Below are 14,232 nucleotides of genomic sequence, written 5' to 3' on the forward strand. Positions count from 1 at the left end.
CCAAGGGACACAGTGGATTCCCCCACACTGGACAGTTTAAGACTCGGTTTGAAAGGGTCTTGGGCCATCTCATCTAAACTGTGTTCCTACCTAGAAAGGTTGGACTAAGATGATCCTTGAGTTCCCTTCCAGTCTGGCATTCTACGATTTTATGAATTTCTTTGTTCCAACAGAACATTTTGGGAAAAGTGTAGCAGTAATATTGAGCTCAGAGTGTGTCTCAGCAGTATATTTCCTGGAGTGTTTTATTGGTGCTACTTTCTCAGGTGTTTTTGGTTTGGTTTGGTTTTTTTTCCTAAAAATCTTATTGAAACACATTGTCTCTGCTCTTACCTTTCACAACATAAATAGAATTGTTCCTTTACATCAGTCACTTATCAGTTAGAGGCACAAAATCACAGAAGAGTTGAAATTGGGAGGCCCCTCTGGAAATCAATTGGTCCAACTCTGTGTTGCTCAAGGCAGGGTTATGCAACACAGGTTGCTCTAGATTTTGTCAGAGTTTGAAGACCCCCAAGGACGAAGAAACTACAACCTTTAAGGGCAACCTGTTCTACTGTTTGATCACCCCTACAGTTTAAAAGGTATTTTTAAAAAATTTAAATTGAATTATTTCATTTGCTCTTTAGTTATTTTTCAGTGTCAAAAAATCAAACGCCAATATGAAAAAATATTCTGATTATTGCATCCTGTAAATTAATTTTTGAAACTGACTGAACAAGTGGTTAAAGATTTCAGATTTATTTATTTTTTTTTAATATTCATGAAGTACAATTTTGAGCAAGGTGGAAAAGCATGACATGTAGAATCAGAGATTTTGCTTGCTGGCTGGACGGTCTAAACAGTTCACTTTCCAGCTGATACTACAAAACTTCAGCAACGACTCAAAAGAAATTTTTGCAATGCAGAGCTGCCTGACTGCTTTGTTTAGATTAGGCTGGATTTGCTTTTTTAATAAGAAAGAAAATGTTTTCAATTTCTTTCTAGAGGAAGGGATTCAGCTGTTGCTATTACTTTTTTTTTTGGCAGCTATGAATATTGGACAAATACTTGCTCTGAAGTATCTTTTAGTTCTTTGCCTTCACTTACTCCTCTAGAAAGAGAGGTTGTCACTGATTCAGATGCTTTCCACCATGCATAGCAATGAGTTAAGCATTATTCTGAGTACTTCAATATTGGGTTTTCAAGTATTCGCAAAGCAAGAGATGATATTTCTTGAGCATCTTTTGAATTCACTCACCTCCACAGTCCAGCATGTTATACTCATCTGGATTTTCCAGGGGCCAGCAGTCATATTCTCTGTTATCTAAATCATGCCACCCCTCCACTAATATCACCTGCCAGAAAAAAAGCATACAAACAGACTCCAATAACAAACAATATGGGAACAGGGAAAGGATGAGTTCCATCTCCAAAGTCTGTATTTCTTCTAAAGAAATCAAATCAAATCCAGAAACACAACCTAGCACATTTCACTCTCTTCAACTTCTGGAGTGAAAATGACAGCTTCCTAGGGATATTCAACTTGATCAGTATATTATTTTGATCTATCCAGAAATTAGCCATGAAACAATGAGAGGACTTAACTAGCACTTCCATTGCAGAAGGTGTTTTTTCTACAAACAGCAGGCAGTTCTAGAAGCATATGTACAGAGACATTTGATTTAAAGAGGTTTTTTGTTGACTTTTAAAATGGCACTCTGCTCTGCTCCAAACTGCTCAGTTTCTTTTAGTCTTTTACACGTAAGCTCTTTGAATGAGTAATTTTTTGCTATAGCTTTAATAACAATACAATGTTGATTATATAAATAGTAAAATATACAATTTAAAAAATATTAAGATTGCATAAGATTATTACAGATAGAATAGAGCATCCATTCTATCATAGTAGCATATAGATGGTATAGAAAGAGCCGTAGACCATACTTTATACCTGCATATATGTTACACATTATAATAGATAAAATGATCACAGATTTAAATACATATGCTGGGGCACAGATGAAAATAACATATTATGTTACAATAATGCACCCTGGTCTTACTCCAATTCTACTAAAAGAAAATAGTTTACATTAAGATAAACTGCTATTATTTTTGTATCTATTACTGGAGGATAATAACCCACTAGATTATACAATTCAGTATTCATGGCATTAAACAGAATTACACAATTGATTTTTCCAATATATTCTTCTATTACTCTTTTTTCCTACATTACTCAAATAACATTCAACAATTGCTTGGTATAAACAGGTGTCTCACTGCAATAAGCTATATACGCTTCTTTCCGTCTGCACAGACCACAGGAATAAATTCTGTTAAGCAAATCTACATAGTTTACCTACCAATAAACTGAGGCTTCGGAGCCCTAAGGCTGATGTTTCAGCAGCTCTCATGCTCCCTAACATGCACCCAGCTGACAGTGTTAGGGTTGTTTCTGATGCTGCTGTTGCTGCTGAATTAGATACCCCTGCCTAAGAGGGGGGTGTTGCTAGGCAAGCGCATCCTGAAAACTCCAGGTGCTGCAGCTGTTCTACCTCCTCCTTCCCTCTTCTCCACTACCCAACTTCTTCTCGGTGCAGGGCTGAAACACCTCTCTGCACCTCTTCTGAACCTCTCTGAAAAATAACTTGTCTTGTGGGCAGCCCCACTCTCAGAAATTTGTGCCCCCATCACCTCGAAGCTGGAAAAGCAATGGGAGGATTTTATTTCACTGCATTGTCGAATTTGGGCAGCACCTGACAGGCAGATGGACTGATACTGTGGAAATAAACACAGAGATATAGCTTGGCTCAGGGGAGGAGAAGTCTATAAACTCAAAAGCAAGACAAGAACACCTACATAAGATTAACTGTGAGACAAGGGGCTGGACTCAGTGATCTCCTGAGGTTCCTTACAACCCAAATTGTATTAGATCCTGCAACTTCAGTTTCTCAGTCCCTGGAGGTGTAGGACAACTTCTGTCTGAGAAGTGCTACATACACAGGTGTAACAGACCTCTGCGTAGCCATACTGGTACAGTAAAAAGATAAATGTGTTCATTACTGTTTCTGCCTGATGAAGTCACTGACAACACAGAACCACAGTTATGATTCAGCTCCCTTCAGTGTTTCCCTGCATTTTGTCTGGAATTCTGGTTCTCAGCCAAAACTGGCATTAGGAATCTCAGTCAAAATACTTGGACTTCACTAATAATTGCATAAAAATTGCATGAAAAAAAAATGCAATGTGTGCCCAGTTCATTTTGAAAGGGATTGTAGATCAATTAAAAATCTGCTTGGATTAACTCATAAACGAGATATTTGTATAAACTAATACCAACATTTTAGGTTCTAATTTTATGCTTGCAGTGAAAACCTAAATCTCATTTGTGTTGTGTCTTCCTGTGTCTCACTATGAGCATTTCACCCAAATCACAAGTTTTGATATATAGAGGCCTTTAGAGTATTTCAGTTTGGCTAGATTGCAGAAATAGAAAATGAAATGCTCTTTTTGGAGGCTAGAATTATCCGTTTAAAAGAACTGCACATACATCTCAGAGGGGTTTTCCTGGTGATTTGTTTTAGGATATCTTGTGCTTAATGAAGAATTTGCTGGCACAGAACCTAAGGTTTACAACTTGTTAGACCCTACAGCAAGCGAAAGATTATCAGACTGATCCTATTTTCTTTAATAGGACTGCCAAATGTTCACGTGACTTTAATATCATGATCCAAGGACTATAAAGATCATATATTACCTTTATAGCTACTTGTCTATCACAAAATTCAGAATTCCTGGAGAGTGGCCACATGCAAGAAGTTGGTCTAGGAATCCTGAATGGATGATCTGGAATGGCTGGTGTTAGTCTGATTTAACAATGTACCCAAGATATTTGAGAAGCACATTACCACCTCTGTGTTTAAGCACTGAAAATTTTAAAAGAAAACCAGTGAGGACTACTTTGATATATATGAACCTTGGTAAAAAGAAAGAATTGACAGCTTAGTGAATAATGCATTCTTTAGGTCCAATTACAACTCTCTGTATATAAAGGAAATCAAAAACAGCTTTTATTTAAGTTAGGTGGTCATCTCAAAAAACTAATAACCTAATATGCACCTTCTTCTGTTTGCAAGTTCTATGCAGTCACATAATTTGCATTATCATCTGAACATTGCATCATACCACAAAATGAGTTTATCAACACAGACAGACTCAGCCCAGCATAGATTAACTGAACTCTGCCTACTACCTCTTCACTGGCTTAGTGCAATAGCACAATTCTTTGGGTCCTAGAATGAACTCTCAGTCTGAAAAAAATAGGTAATTTCTACTGATTGAAATGAAGTCTATCAAATAAGTTTATGTTTAAGGGTTTATTTCTGTTATGTTGGCTGTGGTCAGATGGTCTCTTAAGCTACTTTGTTTCCATTTCATTCATTAACTCAATTATGCCTTCTACCAAGCACAGGGAAAATAAATATATTTCAAGATTTCATAAGCAACATCACTGTAGATATTGTTAAAACCATGCATTTTAATTAATGCTTTTTTAATCTTATAAATAAAATACAAATATGCAATATTTGTAGAAAACAATAACAATGGTTAAAATATTGCTAAATAAAACTTGCTAGTTATGTTATATCAGGTACCAGCAATATACCCAAACAAAAATCACTGTAATCAAAGCTTCAAATACCCTTGCAAATATTATTTATTCTGGCATTCAAACTTTCCAGATTACTCTTGTCTTGATAACATGCTGAAGTTCAAATTGAGATGTTTAGAATACTTCATTTTTAATTAGAATAAATTTTCTAGCAAAAGTTATCTTCAATAAAAAACCAATTTCAAAACATTACTAACAGATGTTGTTTGAAATTTGAAAATTATGGAATCCCAGAGATACCATTTATCAGAACTGTGTTGTAATTTTTAAAATCAGCAGTTAAAGCCCAAGTTCTCCAAATATAAAACTCTGGTATGCAACGTATACGCATCCTGCACATGGGTTGGCATGCTGCTCAATGATACACTCCTCTGGGCTCCAAGCATGCAAAGGGATGTAAGATTATCTATTCTATTCTCATTTTACAATGTTAACTTTAACAGAAGCATTTTGAATTACACAGGGTGTGAATGCCTTTCTTACTGGGATCATAACAGATCAGCAAAGCTTCCAAAATTTGCAGAGGTGAGCAAGCACTGCCAGAGCACTAGGACAGTTCCCTCTAGTGGTTTCGTTCGAGACAGATTCCTCCTATGCACAGGAAGCTTGACGCCACAAATGGAGCACTTAGGAGCAGTACAGCAGAGAACCTACCAGTCCTCAGGTTCTCTCCCAGCAGTTTGGTGGCAGCAGCTGATGGCCTTCTACCTCTCCCCTTCCCAGCAGCAGAGTGATGAACTGGACAGCTACATGACATTCCCAGGGTCTCAGGGAAGCCAAGAGGAAGTCTACTTTCAGAGTGATCCAGGTTAACCTTTAGAAAATCCTAGCCTAAGCACAACTTAAAAGAGACTTCTACATCAAGAGATCTGCTTGAATAAATCACTGTGTTTCTGTTACTATAATGCAGCATGTCAATGTTGTAGCTGTTCAAAGGACATTCAGAAAGTCTGAGTATGTAAGAATGAATTTCAATTTGATAGGATGATTGCCTGAAAGGCTTAAGAAGAGTTGGTCCTCGGTCAGCGCCAAATAATTTGAGTTTTCTGTTTGGGAAGAAACTGAGCAGAACATCCTTGATGTTCTCAAATGCCTCTCATCTTCCAGTCCTCCCACATAGGCAGTCATGTGACAGATGTCTGCAGTGCTTAAAAACAGAAAGCGTGGCTTCTCCTAAGATCTACTCTGGAGGATCTGGGTGTCAGTGAGAGATGGCAGCTGAGGGACATCTCTGTTTTTACCTCCATCAGGTTCCTAAGATCCACTGTCACTCCACTGATTGTAGTGGCATTCAAATGAAATCTGTATTTCACTTTAATTGTTTTTTTCTGTCCTTCTCACTTCTCATTGCATGACTCATTTCTGTTTTCAGAATGCTTAAATTATTTTCTGCCCATATTTTTATGCACATTAGCACCGCACATTTATTGGCATTTCACACACCCCAGAAAGACAGCAATTTTTGTAATTGCTTCCACACTTTTAGGGTCTCATGTGATGAGGAATTCCTAAGAGACACTGAGAGGCCACTGAGACCTCTTGGGAGCCTCTTGGCCTTTTGTATCTGAAGGATCACACAGCCTTTTGGATCATCTGTTTGGACTGGCCCCAAAATGAAACAGAGGTCCAAACCATTTCTTTTACTTAGGTCATGATCACTTCTGCATGTGTCAGACTAGACAGGTGTGTTATTACCTGATTCTAGCTTGCTATAATTTCAGCTCAGCACTTATTCCAGCTATACAAAACCAGTTAGAATGTTGTGCATACTTCTTACATGCTTTAAGCCTTCACCATTCTGGCTTCTGCCAGTATACCATGAACTAAGATACCTTACAAAAACATTTTATCACATGTCTTCACATGGAAAAAAAATATTATCCTAGTTTCACCAACATAATATGGAAATAAAGAGTGTTTAAATAAAATGCATAAGTCTAAGCAGAACAGACACTTCAACAGTAGGAAAGAACACTTTCTCCTTAGAGATTCAGATGCAAACAAGTAACCACAAATGCAGCCCAGGATCATAATCACAAAACCACTCTCACACTTCAATTAAAATAAATGTCACATTTCCAGAAAAAAAAGAAAAAAAAGGGTAAAAACCAGTTTTTGTTTAACTTCCCAGTCTTTCTGCTGATGGGGGATCAATGATTTTTTTTAATTCCGTGCTCCAAGTGGAGCCAACTTGGTAAATGTCCAGTTTGGCATAATATCATTTTGTAGACTATTCTGTGACTGACTAGTTGTAAGAACTAGTCTAGTGGGAGAAGCTGAGGATTTTCAGACTACTGAACCTGAAAAGATTTATCTGCCATTCAGGATTAACTGGTTCTTTGGTTACATTACTTCCTCCGCTGAAGTCAGACATGTCTTCCTTTTGTCAGAAAACAGGGAGTTGCTGTGGAGCCAGCAGCTTCTTTCCCACTGCCATTTAGCACCCAAACAGAGATCAAACTACCATCTGCCCTGGGACTTTTATACAAGGAACAGTGGCTCAAAAGCTGACAGAGAAGAAGAGACAGAAAAGTAAACTTTTGAAACTAAAATAACTGATGTGACTTACCTGTTGGGATAAAACAAGGTATTCTTTTGTACAGTCATAAAAAAGACTAGACATGTCCTCTCCTCATGCCTGAAGTGCTTAACCCATTAATAGGAGATTACTTTCAAATTCTTATGTATTTTGTTTGTACTTAAGTGGAAAGAAAAAAAACGCCTTATTATACCTTCTTTATATCCTATAGAAGCCAAATAAGCAGCTCCATACTCCATGAGAAACTTCAAAGATGCAAGTAATTCAAGTAACTAACTTAGAAGAATTATACAAAAAAATCCTTAACCCTCCAAGCATGAAGTAGGACAAATCTAATACAAGTGTCAAACAACAGAGAATTAAGGGGCCAGGTTGCTTCAAGAAAGAGTAAGAAGAAAGTGCTGCTTTTCAGGGATCATTAGGCTTGATCGCACATTGGTTTTTTTATTTTTTTTTTGTTTGTTTAGTTTGGTTTGGGGTTTTTTTGGTTGGTTTTTTCTGGTTGTTTTTGTTTTGTTTTGTTTTTGGGGTTTTTTTGTTGTTTGTTTGTTTTTTCTTAGAATAAACATGTGCTGGGAAGGCGAATTTCTATAACCCTGCAATAAGACTGATGTTACTATATTCTACATTTATGAATAAAAGGGATGCATGAGAGCCTGAATACCCAGGAAACTGGTATACTTCCATGCTAGCGAGAAAGAGATGATATTTTAGATGGTGGCTTGTGATGAACTCATTAGCACATTGGAGTGACTCATGAGGACTTTTATAGAATATCTTAGGTTTTTTTTTCCCTTTACATTTGAGCAGAAGGATGCTTTTCATCTCTGACTTGGCTATTTCTGATACTAGCTAGGGCATGTTTCAACACAATCTTGGTGTTTCGTGCAGGGCTTATGAAAAGACTATTTTTACCACATGACTATTAGCAAGTCTCTCCAGTTCTCCCACCTCTCTCAGGGTCAAATTCTCCCCTGAACGTGTGCTCTGATTATGTAAGAGATACAAACTGAAATTCCACTGGGGAGCTTTGGCTAGCATAAAGCTGAAGAGAAGATTACTTGTGTGGCTTTGGTTAAACACAAGTGCATCATTCACTTAAATAACTCAGTGGTTATTTTTTTTTTCCTTTTGATGTACCAGTGGTTTGATAAATACCCACTGCACCAGTTTGGTTCTTAAACCAACTTGCACCTTGTTTTGTTTTGTTTTAAAAAAACCTCACAAACCTAAATGAGTTTGTGAGCTTTTGTGAAACAGCTACATCTTCGTGTATTATGACTAGGATATATTTAAAATCTGATTGTTCTGGTCCCACAAAGAGCATTCTCTTCTCTCTTAAAAGTAGTTTGCAAACATTTTCACTTCCAAGCATGAAATGAACATGACCTATACTTACTAGCACCATTTTACTGCATTACTAGCATGTAGCCAGTGGGCCAGACTAACTTTATCAAGAAGCAACACTTCTCACTCCATCTTTGTGTGCTTTTGTTTGAAAAAAGAAATCATGTGTAAGAGAATCATAGAATATACTGGCATGATACATGTCAGATTGGCAGAAAGAACAACTCTAAGTATTTGTGGTGAAAATGTTAGCCCATTCATACAATGCACATAGATTCTTAAGAACACTGAGCTTCCTGGAGATGGGGTGGCATGTTGAATTAAATTACTAATAAAAAAACCGCATAGTATACATCCTTTTTGTCTTTCATTGACAAGGCTGACTTGAAGGAAATATCACATGCCAACAAAATTAGGACATGTGTCAACACCAAAAATATTAAAGAATTAAGAAGGCAAGTGATTTGTCGCAACAGAACAAAGCCAAATACATCAGACCAATTTTCAAAGTACTGCAGAAAGTTCCTGGCAAAACTGTTCCTTGCAAAGCAGTTCAAAGTGAAGACAAATAACAGCAAAGAATAATATTCAAAAGCATATAAGTCATAGAACCAGTTACGTGGCACCACCAGACTTTACAAGGAAAGACTAAGAAACTAATTTGAAAATTCCGAAACACCTGTCAATTTATCAGTCCCATAGCAATCAACCGGTTTCCAGGGCTGGTTTCTTCGGTTTCTTTGTAAGCATTTTTGCTGACAAAATTATAGCTAAAACATTCAACTGTAAACAATGGAAGGCACATGTGATATTGCTGTGGTTTGGCCCGAACACAACAAAGAACAAACGACATGGCCACTCACACACTGTGGGATGGGGAGGACAAAGGCCAACTAGAAGCCCATAGGTTGAGACAAAGGACAAGGAGGGTTTTTCACTGAATAAGGTTACTGGCAAAACAGACTCAACTTGGGGAAAAAATACTGACTTAACTTACCACTCATCAAATGCCCACAAGACACGGACAAGTAACAGTGCTTACTTAAGTTATCCCCACCCCTCTCTTCTTCCCAGGCCCAAATTACTTTTTTCTTGATTTCTCTCTTTCCCCCCAGCAGCACAGGAGGACAGGGAATGGGGTTTACTCAGTTCACAGGCTGGTGGTTCCTGCTGCTCCTTCTTCCTTGGGGAGAAGGATACCTTACAGTCCTCCCTTGCTTCCCCACGGGGTCTCTCCCATGGGAGAGAGTCCTTCACGAACCTCTCCTTCATGAGTCCTTCCCACGAGGTCTGGAGCTGCTTTAGTTTTAATAAGCTGCCCTGTGATCAAGTGAGAGATCTTGCACAGACTGCCAGGGCTTGCTCTTGGCCTTCATCTCTCTGATGCTTATAGCATGGCAGCAGCCAGAGAACACAACACGGGCAGTGGAAGCCTCACTTCTTGGGGGGACCCTTACGGATGCAGAGGCGTCCAGGCAGCACCAAGGCTGTGAGACCCTGATCCCTATGTGGCTCCCAAGGATTTTATGCGTTCCACATGTCCAGGTCCGGGGGCCAAGCGATCCGAGTCCTCCGCTGGGCCTGCCCCATGCTGAGGGCCCTGCCCTGCACAGCCTTCCCCAGTGACAGCCTTGGCAAAGCTGCTGAGCCCCTCATCTCTCCAGATGTGCAGCTTACCAGTTCCACACTACCTTCAGGTTTACCACAGAGCCTGGCTGTGGTGTCTCCACCCCACCCTCCATGCTGGTGTCCTTTGAGTCATCACACCAAGTTCCCCAGATGTTCCAAAAAAATAGGGTTGCCTGGGGAATTACTGTGGTACAGACTCTGCATGTTGGCTACATTCTGCTCTAAAGGTTCTGTGAATTTTGTGCCCTCCCTCAAAAGGTGAATACAGATGTGATTTGTAAACCATCCTGTCATGGGCTAATGCTGGGCAGGCGATTAAATGAACAGCATGAGAGGTTTTCTCAGATCCAAGCAGCAGCATTGGTTCTGCATGTCATTCTCCAGCTGTAACTAAAACACTGAGCTTTCTAAGTCTTAGGAGCAGACACTGCCTGAAAAGATGCCGTGAATTTCAGCAAGTGTGGCTACTTAGAAGAGACTTAACTGAAAAGTAAAATGACTAGAAAGGAAATTGTTTCTATCCTGGCTAAAACCAGGACACACTTTCATTAGTCATCCCACAGCATGGAATAATATCACTTGGCTCAGCTGTCTTGGCTCTGTGCCCTCCCAGCCTCTTGCCCACCCCCAGCCTACTGGCTTTTGAAGCAGGAGTTGAAGGGATAGCCTGGATACTGTGGGAGCACTGCCCAGCAATAGCCAGAACACTGTTGTATTATCAACACCATTGTCTAGAAATACAAAGCAGAGCATTCTATGGGCTGCTATGGGGAAAGTTTAGCACATCTCAGCCAGACCCAGTGGTAGATGGATAAAGTGGCCCACTTCCGTATTCCTTCCTGTTTTTGTCTACACTTCTTAAAAGCTCATCTCATTCCATGGAACATTTGTTGCAAAAGCTACTCAAGTTGTATGTTGGTATTCCAGAATGACATTCAGAGAAAAACATTAGATTTTAAACTTTTCCTCCTGGCCAGGGGCAGCCCTTGCCTTTCTGGGGAGTTTCAGCTGTCAGGGAGCCTCGCCTGCAGCTGTCCTCCATCCAGCCCTCTCCTTCCACCCTTATCTCTGGGGCCCTGACAGCTGAGCCTGCCTCTTCCCTGCCTACCATGTACAGCAGGAAGAAATCTGGTTGCCTCAGCTTGCAAAGCACGGGCTGAGCTGCAGAGAAGAAAAACGAGTAACGAAGCAAACCCAGGCATTGCGGGCACTGGGTGCGTGCTGGCCTCTGCTTCGTTTGAAGACTGGTGTGGAGTGACTTGCCAAAGTTGGCTTGTCCTGCAATTACTGTGGAAACTGCCAGACCATCCCCTCCTTCCAGACCTCTTGAGCAGGGAGATCAAGGCTAGCTGCAGAAACTCAGGACCTGTGCGTCATTTCCTGAGCTTTTTTTGCTGCTTTGCGACGTAATTTGCAGCATGAGAAGGTGCTCTGTGCTCATATTAGGTAGCTTGGTAGGCTGTGTGGCCATATGTGACAGAAAAGAGAAAACCCTAGTGCCTTTTTTGCTTGTTCTCTTTGTTGAAAAGCTGCTGGAGTTTACATGAGCCAAATGCTTACTGGCTGTTACAATGCATTAGAATTGACTCATTTAAAAAAAAAAAAAACAAAAAAAAAACTTATACTGTGTGATGTGGCCTAACTTGTAAGAACTTTCTTGGAAAAATACAAAGGCCATAGGTTCAGAATCCCTTTTCCTGGAATTTCTGGAGCGTTAGCAGCTGCAGTAGTTTCAGTAGACTAAACCAAGTAGGAAACAGTACCAAATTGGGAACATGCACCTCATGGGAGACAAATTCAGGTCCAGTACCAAATATACAGTAACTTGACCCAGATGGCATTGCTGAACTGAACTAAGATGATATGACACAAACATCAGTATCTTCTATTCAGTTCCTTTAAAAACACATTTCTTTTTTAATAACAGACCCACTCTAGGGTCCTTTGGCTCTCTATTTTCTGGACATTTTCCAGAGAAGTGTCCCAGGGATCTCAACAACAATTATTAAACCTCCCTGGTTGTGCCATGTTTCGATGTCCCACAGCTGTCCCATGGGTTAGCCACTCTGCTCTGGGAACATGGTTTCCTTAAACTAGGGCTGGTGTCTATCTGTGTTGGTGTTGCTGAGTTGCACCTGTAAAAAACGGTATCACCTTGAAGTAAATATATTATTCTGGGAAACTCGGAAAAATGTTCCTGAATTATTGGTCTTTAATTTGCAGCAGTGATTTGTTTGACTACTAATGAGTAACAGTGATTGCTCAGGATTGTTAAAGGCAACAGCCTACAATCCTGTAATTGTCTTTTAGATGCTTATACTAGTTATAATTTCTGTTCCAAAGTCACTTGGACATTCTTAAGGCAGGACTGTAGGCTGTGGTACAGGGTGAAGAAGATCCGTACGTATGGTAAATCAGGGTTTCACAGCTGTACAGAGCTACTGGGAGCCTGTAAATCATATCTACATGTCCCTGAGCAATGGTCATAGTATGTCTGACACAGCCAAGCATATGGCTTATAAAAACTGCTTGGTGGAGAACATGGAAACTGGAAATCCTGGGCTTTGCATCCACTATGTTCTGACAGAATAAGCCTTTTGACATGGAATCACATGATGGCTATTCACATGTGATTTTACAATCAGATTCATGAGGCTAATTGTGCTGGTTTGCCTCTGGCATGATTTAGGTAGCAGGGGAGGGGCCCCAGGGGTGGCTCCTGTAAGAAGCTACTAAAAGCTTCCCTAGCTCAGGTAGCCAAGTCCAGGTTGTTAGGTAGTACAGGAGGGGTGGACTTGGATTTGCTGCCAGTGGACTTGGATTATGCAGCTGTGGAAGACCCCAGCGCCAGGGGAGGTGACTGTTCCCGAAGCAGCCTGTGACTCTGTGGGAAGTTCATGCTGTAGCAGCTTGCTACGGACCTTATGAAGGAGAGGTTCATGGAGGTTCATGGCTGTGTCTTTTTTAGGAAAGACAGGGTGGTGAAGCAAGGTGGTGGAGCTGCTCTTTATGTGAGAAAGCAACTAGAATGTACTGAGTTCTGTCCAGGGGCAGATGAGGAGCAAGTAGAAAGTCTGTAGGTACAAATTAAGGGGCAGGCTGGCATGGGAGATGCAGTTGTGGGGGTCTATGACAGACCTGATCAAGATGAGGGAGTTGATGAGGATTTCCACAAGCAGTTGAAAGCAGCCTCACAACTACAGCCTTGGTCCTCATGGGGGATTTTTAACTACCCTGGTAATTTGCTGGAAGGCCTACACAGCCAGCCATTCACAGTTTAGGAGGTTCCTCCAGAGCATTGATGATAATTTCTTAATGCAGATGGTGGACAAACCAACTAGGAGAGGAGTGCTGTTGGATATTGTGCTCACCAACAAGGAGGGCCTTGTTGAAGCAGTGATGGTCAATGGCAGCCATGGCTGCAGTGATGATGAGATGGTGGAGTGCAGGAGCCTGTGTGGGAGGAACAGAATACCTAGCAGGACCAAAACCCTGGACTTCCCCAGGGCCAGCTTTGGCCTCCTCAATCAATTGTTAAGAGAAGTCTCATAGGACAGGTTACTAAGTGGTAACGGGGCTCAAGATAGCTGGTCAACATTCAAGGACCACTTCTCCCACGTTTAGGATCAGAGCATCCCAATGGGTAGGAAATCAAGTAAGGGAGCCAGGAGACCTGCATGGGTAAACAAGGAACTGCTGGGCAAACTGAAGTAGAAAAAGAGAATCTATGGATCATGGAAGGAGGGGCTGGCCACTTGGGAGGAATATAGAACTGTTGCCAGAGGATGTAGGGAGGCAATTAGGAAAGCTAAGGCCACCTTGGAACTTAACCTTGCAAGTCAGTTCAAGGACAATAGAAGGGGCTTATTAAAATACATAGCAGATAAAGCTAACACTAGAGGCAGTATAGGCCCACTGCAGAATGAGGTGGGTGTCCTAGTGACAGAGGATATAAAGAAGGCAGAGGTGCTGAATGCCTTCTTCGCCTCTGTCTTTACTGCTGCAGGCTTTCCCCAGGAGCCCCAGATCCCTATAGCCCCAGAAGAAGTCAGGATAAAGG

General features: G+C 40.7%; 1 protein-coding gene across 1 annotated transcript in view; it reads right to left on the minus strand.

Annotated features, from left to right (window-relative positions):
* Nucleotides 1-2,399, minus strand: part of LOC104393440 (atrial natriuretic peptide receptor 1-like) — a 34,426-nt gene extending 32,027 nt beyond the window's left edge. Inside the window, exons 1-2 of the mRNA XM_010002939.1 lie at nucleotides 2,349-2,399; nucleotides 1,241-1,337 (exon numbers count right to left, since the gene is read on the minus strand). Coding sequence (XP_010001241.1) covers nucleotides 1,241-1,337; nucleotides 2,349-2,399 — 148 coding nt within the window. The remainder of the gene's footprint in view (nucleotides 1-1,240; nucleotides 1,338-2,348) is intronic.
* Nucleotides 2,400-14,232: the final 11,833 nt, after the last annotated feature.

The sequence above is a fragment of the Chaetura pelagica genome, unplaced genomic scaffold, assembly GCF_000747805.2.
Source record: "Chaetura pelagica isolate M959 unplaced genomic scaffold, ChaPel_1.0 scaffold391, whole genome shotgun sequence".
NCBI classification, from domain to species: domain Eukaryota; kingdom Metazoa; phylum Chordata; class Aves; order Apodiformes; family Apodidae; genus Chaetura; species Chaetura pelagica.